The 16,765-nt window shown below is 26.5% G+C and overlaps 1 protein-coding gene across 1 annotated transcript; it reads right to left on the reverse strand.

Moving 5' to 3' along the window:
• Nucleotides 1-2,380: 2,380 nt before the first annotated feature.
• On the reverse strand, nucleotides 2,381-7,309 carry LOC129978883 (uncharacterized). The gene is made up of 3 exons (XM_056090669.1): nucleotides 7,196-7,309; nucleotides 3,943-4,312; nucleotides 2,381-2,547 (listed from the first exon to the last, which is right to left on the reverse strand). Exons 1-2 carry the CDS (start codon nucleotides 7,205-7,207, stop codon nucleotides 3,968-3,970), a joined length of 357 nt encoding a protein of 118 aa, XP_055946644.1. The 5' UTR covers nucleotides 7,208-7,309; the 3' UTR covers nucleotides 2,381-2,547; nucleotides 3,943-3,967.
• Between the last annotated feature and the right edge of the window lie 9,456 nt (nucleotides 7,310-16,765).

Raw genomic sequence — 16,765 nt, forward strand, 5'->3', positions numbered from 1 at the left:
TGAAATAAATTTTTATATTTGATATATTTTGTTTATCATTTATTGTACTGCGGGTTTTAACAAAAAAAAATAAATAATTCGAATTCGGTGATGATCAGAATCTTTCTCTTGTTCCTTTAAATTCTTACTAACAAAGCTTAAAATAATGTCTATAGTTCAAATTTATTAGCTAATCCCAGCTCAAAATTAATTTTTTCTAAATTATTTTCTATAGAAAAATGTGCTAGTTCAATGCCTTTGTATTCAGTGATTATAAATCAATAGTTCTGTACTGTTGTTGTAAAAGTATTAAAAAAGACTCGCTTTCTCAAAAACTCTTCCACTATAACGTATGTGAAATCATACTGCTTATGTTGAAGTTTTATTAAGAAGCTTAAGAAGTTATTACTATTTATTTTCAAGCTTTATTGTACATATTAAGTATGATTTATTTACTATAAAACTATTAAATGTAAAAATTAATTTTCAAATTTATTATAGTTTATTATATTTATTTGTAGTTTAGAATTTCACTCTTATTCCTCAAATTCTCTGTTTTAGATAGATTGTATCTCAATCAGAATTTTTGGGTAAATAGAATTTTTATTTTGGTGCTATGAATTTTAAATTAATCAAAGCCTGTGTATTTTTGAAATTTTCGTCAGACCTAAAGATTTAAGAACACAGTACTTATCGAGGCATTTAAATGTTTCGATAAATGTCTGTTTGGATTATCTGCATTCATTTCATATAGGTCTTTAATTTTAATTTCAATTCACTAAATTTTTCAGATATTTTCACTCTAAATCTTTTACATGTCTAAATATTTGCAATTATTACAAACAATAATCTATACTTATATATAAAGCTCAATGTGTGTGTGTGTGTGTTGGCGTTCTACAGCAAAGACCATTTGACCTACAGCTACCAAATTTGGTACGTGTATACCTTGCAGGTTGGGAATGTGCACCTGGGGTCCCTTTTTTGAAATTTTAATTATTAATTAAAAACTAACTTTCCCACCAAAAAAATTATTTCATTTTCCCCACCGCTAAATGAGTAAGGCTTCATTTCTTTTTCCAACAGCAATGAGTCTAGGGCTAACCTTTTTCGGCCGATTATTTCAAATGATTCTATTTATCTTCTTAATGTTTTATGCATTTAAAATTAAACATTGTTAATTAATCGATGTTTCAGATTCACTCTGAAGTACTTTTGAATTAAAATAAAACAGATTAAAGGAAATTAAAAATTTCTAGTCTACATAGCGTTACCCCAACTGGCGTATAAAAATTCACGCATTTGCGTTACCATAACTGGCGTTGAAAATTCACGCATTTGCGCTACCGTAACTGGCGTTGAAAATTTACGCATGTGCATTCTATTCTGATTGTTTACATTTCAATGGAAGCGGACTCGATTTAAATTATTTTTAGGTTAGTTGTATGCTTTTGTAATTAAATTGTATTTATGTTAGTTTAAGTTCATCGTTTTTTAAGTAATTTTTTAACCTGTTTTCGACCTATTATTTTAAACGATTCTGTTTACTTTCTTAGTGTGATGCATTTAAAATTAAACATTGTTAATTAATATACCTGCTCAAGATGAATCTGAAAAAATTTTGTTGACAAATTCTTGAGATATTACATAAATTAAGAAAGATATTCTTTAGTGCCCATGAAGTTTAAATGCTCAGTGACTCTGTTTTCAGTAATCATATTACAAAAAAAAATGCATTGTTTCAGTAAAAAATATTATTATATTAATTGCAGATTAATCATTTCCACTTTAATTTAAAGCATAAATTCTACGGGAGCTAACAGAAAATTGGAGAGATACATATTACGTTATGACTGAAGGCCTTTATAATATTCTGAGTGAATTGAAATTTGAAGTTTTAAAATATTTTAATGAGGAAGCTATTAAAGTAGGAATTACATAAAATAGTTAATTATTAAAATTTTAACTAGCATTAAGATTGGCGAACCAGCTGGTCGCCAAAGGCGGCTAGTAACTAATAGATGCATGTAGTATCAGCGAGAATTCTAGTTCTGATTTTTGAATCATGTGCACTCACTCAAAATAGCTTTTTGACAAATAAATAAAATTGCTACTTTCTGAAATTCAATTCTTTTTTTGTTTGTGCGCTGATACAAATTCTGAATAATCATGAATTATTTATATCAAAATCAGAGGTCAGATAATCAAAGTCATAGCATTTTTATCATTGCTGAAATAGGCGAAACTTCCATTAAAAAACATTAAAAAGATTATTTAATATATTTTAAAGTTTAAAATTGCATTTGCTATTTCTTTCATGCTTATATTATAGCATATATTTATGAATTACTAGAATTTTTGTTTTGAAACATTATGAGAAAATAAAAACAAAACATTTGTGAAAATATTTTATTTATGAACTTGTACAACAGAAAATAAGAAAATTTAAAAACATCTTATAAAAATTCATGAATTCTTCCCAGAAGATTCAAGCGTCTAAGATCAGATCTTGAGGTAGTTTTCCGGAAAGATATTCAAGAATCGTAAATGGCAGTCTTCAAGGCAGATCTAAAGGAATGAGAAGAATTAGAACTGCATGCAATATACAACTAAATTCAAAAAAGAATAATTAATAATGTGCTTTATTAAGGAATCATGAATGATGGCGTCAAAATTATTTTTCATTTAAATTGTAAATTAAATGCAAAGTATTAATTTTAACTTTAGTAAAATAAAATTAATACTTTGTTAATTTGATAATTAATTTTTAGTTTAGTAAATATTTAAATGGAAGTATTAATTAAAAAACCATAACTAATTAATATGCAATCAGCATAAATCAACAGGTTATTAAAAACAAAAAAATGATGAAGAAATTTTATTATTTTTTTTATGTATTGAAAAGAAAATAGATAGTTTAAGATAGAAATTTTAAATGCCAGTTTGATCAAAACTGCATTTAAAAAATATTTGTTGGATTAAAGAATTAAATTTAAAAATTAAAACTATTTATTGAATTAAAAATGCTATTTTGATGGTTTAATCTCTTATTAAAAAAACACTTTCTCATTGAGGTCTATGGTCATATGCGTCACAAAAATTGCTCTATTGAAATCATGAAACTCGTTGGAATCTAATCTCCGAAATTATAAAATAATTTACAGTACAGTTTAGTATCATCCTCGCCATATAAATTGTTCAGTTTTAGAATGTTTGTGCCGGAGCTTCCAATAGAGTTTAGGGACAAGTAATGAAATAAATTTGTGATAATAATAAATTCTTCAATGGAAATTATTCTGAACATATATCCCTTAGATCCAGACATTCTATTAGTCATAGAGCCTGTAAAAGATAAATATTCGTCTTTGGAATTTTGAAATACGAGTAACACATTTATATCTTTCAGTGCGTAAGACTTAGCAGTGAATATCGGTTCCAGAAACAGATAAAAAGAAGCTTACATTATTCTGCTAAACTGATAAAAAAATTCATACTTTAAAAGAAAATTTTGAGTCGAAAACTGAATTTTATTTGCCGTTACTTTTTTCTATTTCATATATTATCTCAATATTGTTTAGTTAATTGATTTTCAAGTTTGCACTGAAAATGATTCATGATTTCGATAATGAGAAGTGTTAATTTTTCTGATGATATATGCATATGTAATATTTATATAATATATATTTCATTTTAAATTATATTAACTTTTATTTATTATTACATTATTTATGCATTAATATCCTATATGCTATATTATCACAACTATTATTAGCCTTGTTAGATGCATCGAATTTCTTCATTTTGGATATTTATTTCACATATAAATAAACACATCATTTGCCCCAATTTTTTTTTGTTGTAATATTTAATAAAAATAATTTAACTATTGTTTCATCCATGATATCTCCTAACTAGGATAGTCATTAATTGTTGGAACATTACAGTTCACATTGCAATGCTTACTTCAGAGGATAACTTCATCGTTTTTTCATTTCTTGACAACATAGGCAATGTTTCCAGTAGTTTTCACTGGAGCTACATAGCGGGCAACAGTGTCTTTAAGTCCAACGCTTGGGTCAACCACTGCATAGCTAGCTACGGGGGCACCGGCGATATCGTTCACGACCATATAGTTACCAAGATCTGATGGAACAACATAAGTAACTTTCACTGTTGCAGGCGCTGGATTGTATGCCGGGGGAGCATAAGCGTTAGCAATACCTGCAGGGTAACCTAATCCTAAAGCTCCGTAGCTAGTTCCACCTAAACCGTAACCTCCGGGAAGGAAGGTAGCTTCGCAGCTGAAAACAGCAACCAAAAGAATAGCAGCAATCTGTAAGAGAAAAAAGTAAATTAAATTTAATTGTAAATAAAAGTTAAAATTATGAATAAATTGGATTTCATAATAAACATAAAAAGCTTATTTTGAAACAGCTGCATTTTTAAACTCGAAAAATAAGTAAATTTTGCACAATTCATTTTTTTTTTTATCTTCTTAGTTCATTGACTCTCTTTACAGCTAAACAATGTACAGATTGCCAATAAAAAAAATTAAATCCCGTTTTTAAAAATAAATTTAATGAAGCAAACATTAAACTGAATGTTGGCATTTTTCGATGGTAACTTCTAAAAATATTAATACACTAATTTAATTTCACATCCTTTGAAATTTTTTAATGATACCAATTTAATACTCCTGCAATTTTTTTCTTGAATTTTGGCAAAATTAAAAACATTTTTTTTTTAATTTCCAGTAAGATTACATTGCTGCTACTACATTGTTGTTACAATGTTGCTTGAATCTCAAATCGTTTCCATTGTTTCACCAAATATGTAACCTTATAATTTTCACTCATCGCTGAATGGAAAGAAGAAGGATTTATTGTCTGTGTAGTTTACGAGAAGAAAAAAAAAGGGGGGGGGATTTACAATACCATGAAATTTAAAAGATAGATGAACCGCGTATTAACGTTTTTAATAACGCTCTCATGTCATGGGTGTGATCTCTGTGAGAAATGTTTATGTGTAATGAACAGAATATATATAAAATAGTAAAAATAAAATGGCTTAAATGTTTACCAATTTGATGAAATCAAAGACGTAAGGTGATATGTTAATATTTTAAATAAAATTATAATCGGTTAATATCCATGATGACCAGCTGGTCACAAAAGGCGACTAGTAAAAAGATATAAAAACCCGTTTTAAATGTCAGAGCATAATACTATTTATTTAGGTTTTAAGATATGAAATTCAAGGTAATATTTAGTACCTTTAAATGAAAAGAAATTTCAATTGTATTCTGTTATGAAAGCAAAGTGCCAACTACTTAATTTTTTCTAAATACCTTTTAAGGAGGATTTTGTTGATGGCTATTATTTAATATTAGCATAAATAATTACTTATTTTGATACGTAAACAATATTATCACGAAATGAGTTTTGTCAAAATATCTGCGGATTAATTAGATTTGAAGAAAAAAAAGATGTAGTTGTGAAACGGATAGTATCTCAGACATACTAATTTTGAAGGAAAAACTGTTCTATTAAGAGATTATAGAAAAAAAAGCCTAAAATTGTAATATTCAGAAATAAATTATTACGTAATAAGTAGTCGGTAGGGCACAAAATAAGTGAATAATTAACGGAAGGTGGAAGAGAGTATAAATTTCATTCTTCAGATTATATTTAAGCTCAAATTTATCAATTTATTAGATTATTATCTTTTATTTGGCTAGCATTCACACTGGAATAAGTAATATTTCTTCGAAAAGATATAACCTTTAAAAACATTAATTTATTTTTTTGAAAGATGAGATTATTATTTTTTAAAACAAAGACGTTAAAGGAAATAAGAAGCTAAAGTGCATCTGCCTCATTATTTGATTATTTAGACCATAAATTTCTATTTATTATCGATATTGAACATTGATATCTTATTTAAAAATAGCGGAAAATAATGAAGAATCTTAGAGAGTACTAAAAAATTACAAAGTTTGTAGAAATTATGCTTATGTTTTTTCTTTATACAGTTATTGCATCGTATACAATGTTTTATTATTCTATTTAAACTGCAATATTTTCTATATCAGTATTTTTAATACTAAAACAGCGATTGAATTTTAAAATTTTGAAGGCAGTTAGATAAAAATTCATTTTATAAAAAAATTCCATTCAGATTAAATTATGTTTCTTGCAAAATACAATAATTTAAAATTTTCTTCCATTAAAGAAAAGAGAGAAAATAAAAAAATAATCATACAAATCAATATATATTTCTTAGAGAAATAACTATAATGTTATTTTATCATTTTGATTTAATTCATAAATTTTATAAAATAATGATTTTATTAAATTTTATAAAGAATTTTAATGAATGTTCTTAAATATGACTGCACTTATTAGAAAACTGATAATAAATATATTTATATCTCAGATTTTAATTTCAAGAACTGCACAAAATTTTAATCATACAAATTTCTTTTCAATGGCTAATTCAATTTTATTCAATTAATTAAAACAAAACGTATAATTATTTAGACACATTCATTATAATAGAAACCTAAATTCTATAAAAGATCTAGACAGAATTTTTAAACTCAAGTTTTAAAAAAAATTTCATTCACACTTTTATTCCTAAATTATTTTGACAATATTTTCATGTATATTCTAAATAATTTTTTTCTAAATTATTATGACAATGTTCTTTTAAATTTATATTTTAAGCATGAAATGACTAAATGTTTTATAAGAAATTCTACGTGTATTTAAAAATATGAACCATTCTTAGCCAGATAGATTTAATAGCAATAGAAGAATTTCGTAAAATTTTGGAATAACTTTCAATGTTATATTTATTTTTATATCTTTGAATAGCGTTGAATATCTTTTTACCTAAATTTTTCAGACATTTTCTAAATATATCTTTACGCTATTCCATATGCTACACGAAATTATAAAGACAAAAAAGCATTCTTAATGAGAAAATTAAACAATTTCCTTTTTTTTTAAAGCCGGTTTAAAATTATTTATTTATTAAAATAAATAATATATTTATTTATTAAAATAAATAATATATTTATTTATTAAAAATTTTTCGCCGGTTTAAAATTATTTTAAATAACCACACTTTTGGTTGTTTGTGAATTGAATATTTAATCTGTGAAAATTTTAAAAGTGTGATAGTAAAGATTTAACAAAATTTATAACAATCTTACTTGGGAACGCATGATGAAAGTTTTACCAATGCTTTATCACCAACTCCAAAGAGAGAGAGAAATATCCAAAGAGGAAAGGAAGCCACGAATGCTGTCTAAAATTTTAGTTCCGTCGTATTTATACCCAACCCAAATACCACTGCAGCGATATTTTAAATTCAAAATCAGGTAATGGCCTTATAATTTTCCCATTCATGAAGGAGTGGAATATCGAAGTGCGAACTTTTGGGGGAAATTGATTTATTTCGTTATTTTAGTGGGACAGTTCAGAAGTATGAAAGGATTTCAAGGTAAACGGCACACAGGAAGGAAGTACTTTTTTAAGGACAAAGATAAATAACAATTCTTTTTCGTATTTATCAATTGATGGCAAGAGTAGGGAGATTTATAGATTTGCTTATCACTGATCTGTGAAATCATCTTCAATTTGCGTAAGTATGCTGTAGGATTCCCAGGTGCGAAAGAATTTTGGTTTCCTCTTGAGCTATGAGATATTTGTAACTCCTTTTCTATAATAGAAAATTATTGAATCAGGTTTGTTTCAAAAGAATTTGTAAATTTATTAATTACATTATTATAACTATTATTTCAGTAAATGTTTTAAAAATTATAAAAAGCAGAAATTTCAAATTAATAGAGTAATTTTTTTAGAAGACTAAACTGTGTTTTCATATCTTACTATTGAAAGGTAAGAATCAATCATAGATCTTTAAATGAAAGGATTCATGCATTCATTTCTTTGAAATTTATCTTCATTGTCTTCATAATGTTAAAAAAAAAAGTTTCATTCTTAGATTTTTTTTTTTTGAAAAAGTTCTATAGTAAATCCCTGACCAGTGAGCAATAAAAATAATTTGAAAACACTTTCAGAGCATATATATATCTCCAAAAGGGCATTTTAAATTATTTTAACAGCGATAGTACTTATTTTATATGCATTTGGAACTCTGGAGGATAGGAGACAAAAATACGGGCAATTCATAACTAAGGAAATCTAATTATAAGTACTAGACTAAACTTATAGCAAGAAAATAAAAAATAATTCAACCATATATCATGCTGCATATCTAAGTAAACTTTTTTAATTGTAAGACATTATAAAATTAAACAGCTTTTAAAAATGCATATTTATTTCTGCTTTAGCTGTATTATGTCATTTAGCGTGTGTTCTAAAATAAAAACTTTACGTTCGTTTATTTCAATATGCAGCATGATACCTCCAATTAGAATAAATAAACAAAAACTTCTGTTAAATTTGAGGGCATTTAAACAAAAATAAAAGGAATATAGAAAAATTCTCTTGTTGCATTTTTCAAAAAACAAAATCTTTATAATATCTTGATAAACAGTCTCTGATTGATGATGAGGAGTTCATCAATGATTTTTTAGTGGAGAAATCAGTTTAACATGTTTAGAATAAATCTATCTACATACATAAAACATATCAGGCTTAAAATAAATCTATCTGTATGCATACATACAGAATAAATCTACTACATATATTGTATAAATAATTAATAAATTTCAAATTAAATTTCCACTATATTGATACAATGGAACAATACTCATTTAAAAATTGTGAAAAATTATGCGTTTAATATTAGAATAGATCAATAAAGAAAGTCACCGAAAACTTTACATTAAAAAAAAAAAACCTTAATTTTTTTTTCTCAGATGCGCGATAAGTTTTTTTTATAGCAAAGTTCATTCAACTGAAAAGGAGTCATAACAATATAAATATCGATACTTATAAAAAAACTTCTCTCATTGAAGTGTGAACCGTAAAAAGTTTTATGGACTAACATTGTTTCTGCATGGAAAATTCGCTAGTTTAAAGACATTTATGGTGAGCATACAAGAAATGGACAACGTATCGCAAAACGTTGTTGTTCTTTTAAATCGGGCGGAAACGCTATGTTTGCAAGAGCTTCGCACATTCTTCTAAATTCAAGATCCAAGTCAAATTATCAAGTGAGAGGTGTGATGCTATCATCCAAATAGACCTGATATGATTACTAATGATTACATCTTTTTTTTTTCAACTGAAAGAGCCCTTGTCACGGAGAAAGTTTTTATCCGTTGTGGAAATCTAAATCAGTCAAACAGTGACTAAAAGAATTATGTAACCTATGATTTCTTCCAAACCTAGAAGATCAACTTTGTTCTGCCGTCTGAATAGTGCTTCATTCGATTTAATGATTGAATTAAAAAAGTTTTGTAGTTATCTCTTTAGTATTCTACTTACTTTTTAAATCAGATATTTTATGGTTTTTAATTGTCATTTTAATTTTTTTAATCAATCAATATTAAATAATTTGTTTAGAACGTCTTCAATTGTAATTGTATGCTTTAACACATTTGAAATCGATTCTGTAAATAAATTTTAATTTATCTTCTTTATACAAGAATATAAAGGCTCTACATATTCGCAACTAAAAGATAAACATAGAGAAAAAACTAGTAATCATTAAAGTATTCGTTTTCGAAATTTTAGAAAATTCAGTGTTTAAAATATCCCTGAAAAAGGCATCTTAATAAATCTAGCTATCTGCCTGTTCTTATATGTATTTACAGGGTAACACAAAAACAGTAAAATTATATGGATCGAATAAGTGCATATTATTTTTATTTCATATTTGTAAATGTATATTGAACTTTGGAACAATTCTATTAATATTAAGAACTTTTAAACATGTTTATTTAACTTCAATTGTTTTATGTTTGTGACATGATTCATTTCATATTTGTAAAGACAATTTTTTAAATTCTTTTTTACTCATTTCCCGATGCACGAGAGTTCTGAATTGTTATATATCTCAACCCTCTGGATTATGATACAATATTTAAATATTTTCAGAACGTTTTAATCAGTTAAACAATGAATTTATTTAAATTTTATTTTCATCATTTTGTGATATTGAATATAATAAATTTTCAATTTCAACGTAACGTTTTTCGCAATGAATAATAAACTAAAATGTAAAAAAAATAATAATAATTAGAATACAAACATTTCTCCTATTTAACTCAATAATAATAATCTGCATTTGAAAAAGTTTTAAAATTTATTCTAAACAGATATTCAGTCTTCTTAGTTTGGCTTTAAAACTACATACATAGTTATATTAAAACTACATATAACTGCGGCTTATAATGAACTATGTTCACATAATTATCATCATCATATCATTGGCATTTACAGTAAATGACAGTATATATACTTTGAATTACTATGTTTATTCGCATTTGTATTATATCAGAAAAATATCCACGGACATTTTAATTTTACTGTTACCTTTCGGTTGTTGTTAGAATTTTAATCTCATCTTGTTAAATGTTAACCAGAATTTTAAAAAGGCTACTATTTTTTAAGAAGTTTCCGTCTGTTTAATTTACGTACGTAGAAAAGTTTCAGACATAAAATTATAAAATATGTTAATAAAAAATTCGAAAAAAAAAAGATTTTTAAAAATTAATTTTGAATTATTTTTTTTATTTGATACATATTCATTTGCTTATTGGATAGTAATTGCATATATTTCAGTAGATGAAAATTCAAATCAAAAAGAGAAAAAATGCTAAAAAATCTTTTCTAAAAATTATTCGGAAAATGTCTGCTATGTCTACATTTGTGTATTTTAATGATATATCTGAAAAAGAAAAAAAAAAGCTTCAGTTTTGAAATCATTGATATATAATTGTAGTGCTTTATTTTACTTAAATAAAAAAATGGGAATTTTATTCCTTTATATCTTTTCGCATGTTTTAGCTTTGCAATGGTATTGGTTAAATTGAAACCCATCTAATTGCGTATATATTTTCCACGATCGGAAATTTTCTTTTGATAATTATAAACATATGTAAAAGTTTGAAACAGTAATTGATTTTGCATTAGAGCTTTTGATTTTGTAATTTTCATGTAAAACATATGAGAAATCAGGAATAAATTAAATAAAGTTTTATTTTTTTCTTTCTAATCTAGAAAAATTAAAACAATAAAAGTCATTAATTCACGAATGCCTATCGGTTTTTCTTCTAATTTTCACAATTTTGAGGGAACAAATTTTAATTATAATAAGAGTAATTGGTTCAAAAATTAAAACTATCACCGTATGGAGCATCAAAACGAATTGGAAGAAATATAAAAATTAAAAATTAAAACAAAATTATTTTTTCTAAAAAAGGGAGTAATAATAAAAAAGTAAAATAAAAGCAATAAAAATGAATATAAATGTTTCTTTGAATGTGTATTGCAATAGTCATACCAAATGCCTTCAGATTTTATAAATGTATCACCTATTTCCTGTTTTCAAAGGGTAATGATTAAAATTTTGTACATAATTTGCGGAATTACCTGATTGATTTTCTGAAGTTTTTATACAGCTCTATAAACTTTGAATAAATATCTCTTTAAATCTATCTATTTAACAGTATAAGGTTTGTATACATAAAGGAAGACTCTCAGGCATACTGATATCATTCTTAACTTAGTTTTACAAATTCAAGGAGGCGTGGGGGGGGATAATTAAAAACTCGAAACCGAATTTTTCTGAAGGTATTGGCTTTTTTTCACCATATTCATAGTACAGGGTTATCAAGAAATAAGTTACCCATTTCAAATTGCTCTAAAATGCGTTCTATTGGTCCAAATGAGATAAAATTTGAACTACAGTTTATTCAGATGATGCGCTTTACATTTATTTATTTTTAAAAAAATGGTACAATAGTTCACTAATAGATGGCGCTGTAACACAAATGACCTTTATATGAATATATTGAAAATGTGAAACATAATTTGTGTTACAGCGCATGTCTAGTACCATTTTTCTTTGAATGAAAAGAAGGCGGATTCTGCACGTATAATTAATTTCTTCTCTGTTCGTCATGCCTCTGTTGCAAGTAAAAGTTCTAACTGATGAAATTGTTCTACCAGAACCAACAAAATTCCGTTGCAGCTCTAAAGGAATTTCGTCGTATGAAGCAGATACGAAGAGGTCCAATGTCTCCAGGTGCCCTACGAAAGATAATGCATAAATTTCAAAAAACTGGGTAACTTGTCTTTCTTCCAGGTAGAGGACAAAAAAAATCTCATCTTCCAGCGTCGAAAATGTTGCGACCGCGCTCGTTTTACAGAAAGTCAGTCGCCGCATAATAGTGTGAGCTTGCCAATAGTTTCCCTTGTTCTGAATATGCCGTATTCAACTGTACAAAAAATCGTGAGGCATATTTTGCATTTTTATCCATACAAAATCAAGTCTGTGCACCTGCTTCCGGACGGGGACTTAGAGGTCTGTAAAACTTTTGAATTAAGTTCCTTGCTCGAATGGTGACTGATACAACTTGGCCATGGAACATTCTGTGGAGTGATAAGGCCTACTTTTGCCTGAATGGGCAAGTATTAATCGTAGTGTAAAGCGATTGTTAATACAGCATTTCACAGAAGCACGAGTTATCAGCCGTTATTTCCCAATAGCATGTCCTCCTCGCTCGCCGGACATCTCCTCTTGAAACTTTGGTTGTGGGGTTATTTGAGGGACAATATTTACAGTCAAAGGCAATCATCTCTACCAGACCTGAAGGGCAGCATTCGGCGCTATGTTCTTAATACTCCGGCAGACTCACTCTGGTTATCTATAGAAAATATGGTTATTCGATTAGAGCATATTGTTGAAAATAAAGGAGGACTTGCTGAACAATTTTAATTTTACTTTATTTAACAATTATAAACCATATTAAATGGTTTTATGTATATTACAACGTATGTATATTATGTATGTATTTATGTATATTATGCATATAATATTGTGAGCATTACAACGCCACCTAACGATGAATTTTTGTACTAATTTTTTTATTTAATAAATGTAAAGCGCATCATCTTAATAATATGCAGTTCAAATTTTATATGATTTGGATCAATATAACGCATTTTAGAGCTGTCTGAAGTAGGTAACTTATTTCTTGCTAACCCTTTATATAAAAGATATCCGAGAAAATAATATCACGCTTTTGATTATTATTTTTTTTCTTTTAGAAAACCAAGTCTGTTGATATTTTCAGCTTTGCTGTCATTATGCGAATTATTGCCTTCTTTTCTGGTTAATTTATCGCTTAGTTACAGAAATTTTGGATTACGTAAGATTGGATTATATAGAGATCTGGATTGTCCTTTTGTTCTGAAATTAATTATATGATACTTCAAAACATAATTTTTGCATTTAATATGATGCGATTACTTTTTCATATGTGAAAAATACGAAAGAAAAATATTGTGATCATCAAAATGCTTGAACTTCAGATTTTAATAAATGTCGCCAAATTTCAGAACTTGCACTATAAAACGCAAAGAGCTAGTTCAAAAATTTGATACACAGATTAAACTTCTAAAGTATAGATCAGTATCAGATTTTGAATTAAATATGTCAATGGGTTGACCGTCTGTGGATATATAAATTCGCATGCAAGTAAACGCAATGACATTGATTAATTTACCCTAATATCTATGACCTTAGCATCTTAGTTCTTGTAACTAAAATCGTAATCTTGTATCAAGTTTTGGTACCAATTAACCAAAACAATATGTCCGAAAAGCATATTTGATTTTTTACTTGTATTATGAAGCACCAAACTTTAAAGTACCAGATTCTGAAGATGAAAATCTGAGTCCTCATGCCGTTCATGCTGTTACCATAAAAGGTCCACACTGGGAAGAGAAATAATAACTTTATTATGGCCCAAAAAAATAAAATTATTTCAGAAAGATCATTCTTATTGATTTTGATATACATTATTAACATCTATTAATAATGTACAATGTCTTATACATATTAAATAATATTTTTCTGGTTTGGGATATATTTGTTTTTTTATTTAACTTTCAACCTGACAAGTTTGAGGTTTGAAAATCGATTCCATTTATAACAATGTGTGTATGAGAGCTTGATGTTGTCGAAATATGATGCTGTTTTATAATCAAAATATGTAGAGGTTTGCAGAGAGAAATTACATCTCTAATGTCGCCCTTGTTGTTTCGTCACCTTTCAAAGTTTCGAGGTATGTCTTAAAATAGACATCATGTTGCTTCTAAATGGAATGCTAATATAGTAAAACTAAATTGTAATTATTTTAGAATTATATAATTAAAGCTTTTAAAAATGAAAAAATTGTTTTGTGTGTGTCTTTCTCACACTTGTTTTTTTAGTTTACGTTATAACAGATATTTCTATTTCCATTAAAGTACTTTTAATTTTAAAATTTCTTAAAAACGAAATAATTTTGAAATTTTAAAGTATTCAAATGAGTTATATATGAATTCATATTTTTCATAGAATACTTCCTCTAAATTCTGTTCTTTATGAAATAACATGGTTAAGAAATAATGCTGTAATTAATCATTTGAAAAATGCATGGAGACAATTAGTCAAAAACAAATATGTAAGTTGCATATTAAAAAAATTTAAATATGGTGAAATATTTTTTAAAAATGTATCCTAATGGAATAATTTATTAAACTTATTTTAGAAAAGAAAAAAAGAGGTAACACTTTCAAATTTACCTTTTATGATTAAAATAACTTCCGTAAAAAATTTTAGATTTTTATGTTTTTTATTTTTTTATTTAGTTTTATATACTTTTTTCATTTACCTGATTTTATGCATTGTGTTTAAAAGATTTTAGTTCATTTCCCTTTAATTATCAAAAGTAATATGATAAATTTATAGTATAAACTGTCAATAAATATTTTATTTTTTGTCACATTTTTTTCAAAATGAATTTGATAATTGTTATAAGCGGGCCACAGCGAGGGCTCACAGCTTTTAAAACTTGTCAAGCGTACTCTTAATTTTAATTAAATACATACGCAGAGAAGATAGATTCGTACAGGCACTGACGCAAGTACGGATAAAGTCCTGTATGTAATTAAATTTAATTCATTTATTAATCAATTTATTCATGGCATATTATGAATTTTTAAAAAAATTTCAGTCATTATCTTGATTCTTTTAAAAATATGTCTGTAAAGAAGAAAACTTTCTATGGGCTGGCACAGGTGTAGGCACACTCTTAATTTAATTCATTCATTTATGCTTTTTTAATCATGGCGCTTTAATGTATTTACGAAATTTTTAAAACCTCTCTTTTAAATTTAACGTAATACATATGTGGAGTAGACAGTATTTTACAAACACTAACACATTCAAGGACATAGTGTTGAATATAATAAAATATATACAATCCATTAATAAGTTTTAATCTTGGCACAGTGAGAGGTTTACTACCATTTTAAAACCTGTTAGCTCTATTCTTAATTTTTTTGGATAATTTTCAAAGAAAGCAGCTTTTTAAGAAGACTGATGTTGGTTCAGATACAGTTTTGAATGTTAAGTATGTACAGCGCCAATTCGTAACTGGCCCGTGGATATAAATTCAGGTGTGATCGTTGTTGCGGAATCGAACATAGACAAGAATTACAACTAACTGCTTAAGACAAAATTGATTCCTGCCAAAATTTCGTTGATTGTATCACAGAATTTAAAATGAATTTGCAACAAATCATATCATAACTTCTAAAAATAAAATAAAATTATGTCTCGATATAAATGTAATTTGTTTTTTACCAAAAAAAAACTTTAAAAATTTAAATTTCCATTATTTTTTTTTAAAACGAGCTTCATGAATTTGTTATTGATATTCGCTCGATTCATTAATCAGCTTTGCAAATGAGAACAAAATTGAGATAATGCTTTTTTTTCAGCAGTCTTCACATTTAGTTGAGCAACAATGTAACTTTTGCTTTATATGTTTCAATTATTCGTTCTTCACATATCTCCAAAAATTATTACTAAAGAATCAAGTAATAAATATCCTTTATAAAAATAAAGCTTGATTTTTTCACTTACTTATTGATTATTATGTTATATTATTTTCTTATATACAATATTAAAGGTATATGATATTATATGACTTTAGAGTATATACTATTGAAACAGTTTTAAGAATATTTAGTCAATAAAACCGTTCTTAAACCATAATAGTGCAAATGATATGAAATAATATGAGATTACGAAAATTAAAAAAGAAAATTAACGTAGTACGAAAATTAAACTTAGTTCAGTTACTTAAATAGCCTTTAAGTTACTAAAACAGAATTTTATCTACTCCAATTACTAGATTGAAATAAAATTTTCTGTATGCAAATTATAAGTATGGAAAAGTAATATTAATTTTTGGAAAAGATAGTAGCCCCTACAGAGGTTAACGAGACTCAATCAAACCTCAAATATTATTCAAAATTAAAAAAATTTACTGTTAAACAGTAATTCCATCTTTTATAAGACGTTAAGCAGTAATTTCATCTTCATTGCAAGCATTTACAAATTCACCTTTGGAATAAATTAATATAAATGAATCTCATTTTAAACCTCCAATAGAGCAACAAAAATTCCTTTTTTAAATTAAATTTGTCTATTTACTAGTCTGGTAGACATAATTCCTTTCTGAGAATGCGACGAATCGAAAACGAAACAAGACAGTTGTAAGAAATTTGGCATGTACTCTTTAAAATTAAAT

Source organism: Argiope bruennichi, chromosome 1 (assembly GCF_947563725.1).
Source record: "Argiope bruennichi chromosome 1, qqArgBrue1.1, whole genome shotgun sequence".
In the NCBI taxonomy this organism is placed as follows: domain Eukaryota; kingdom Metazoa; phylum Arthropoda; class Arachnida; order Araneae; family Araneidae; genus Argiope; species Argiope bruennichi.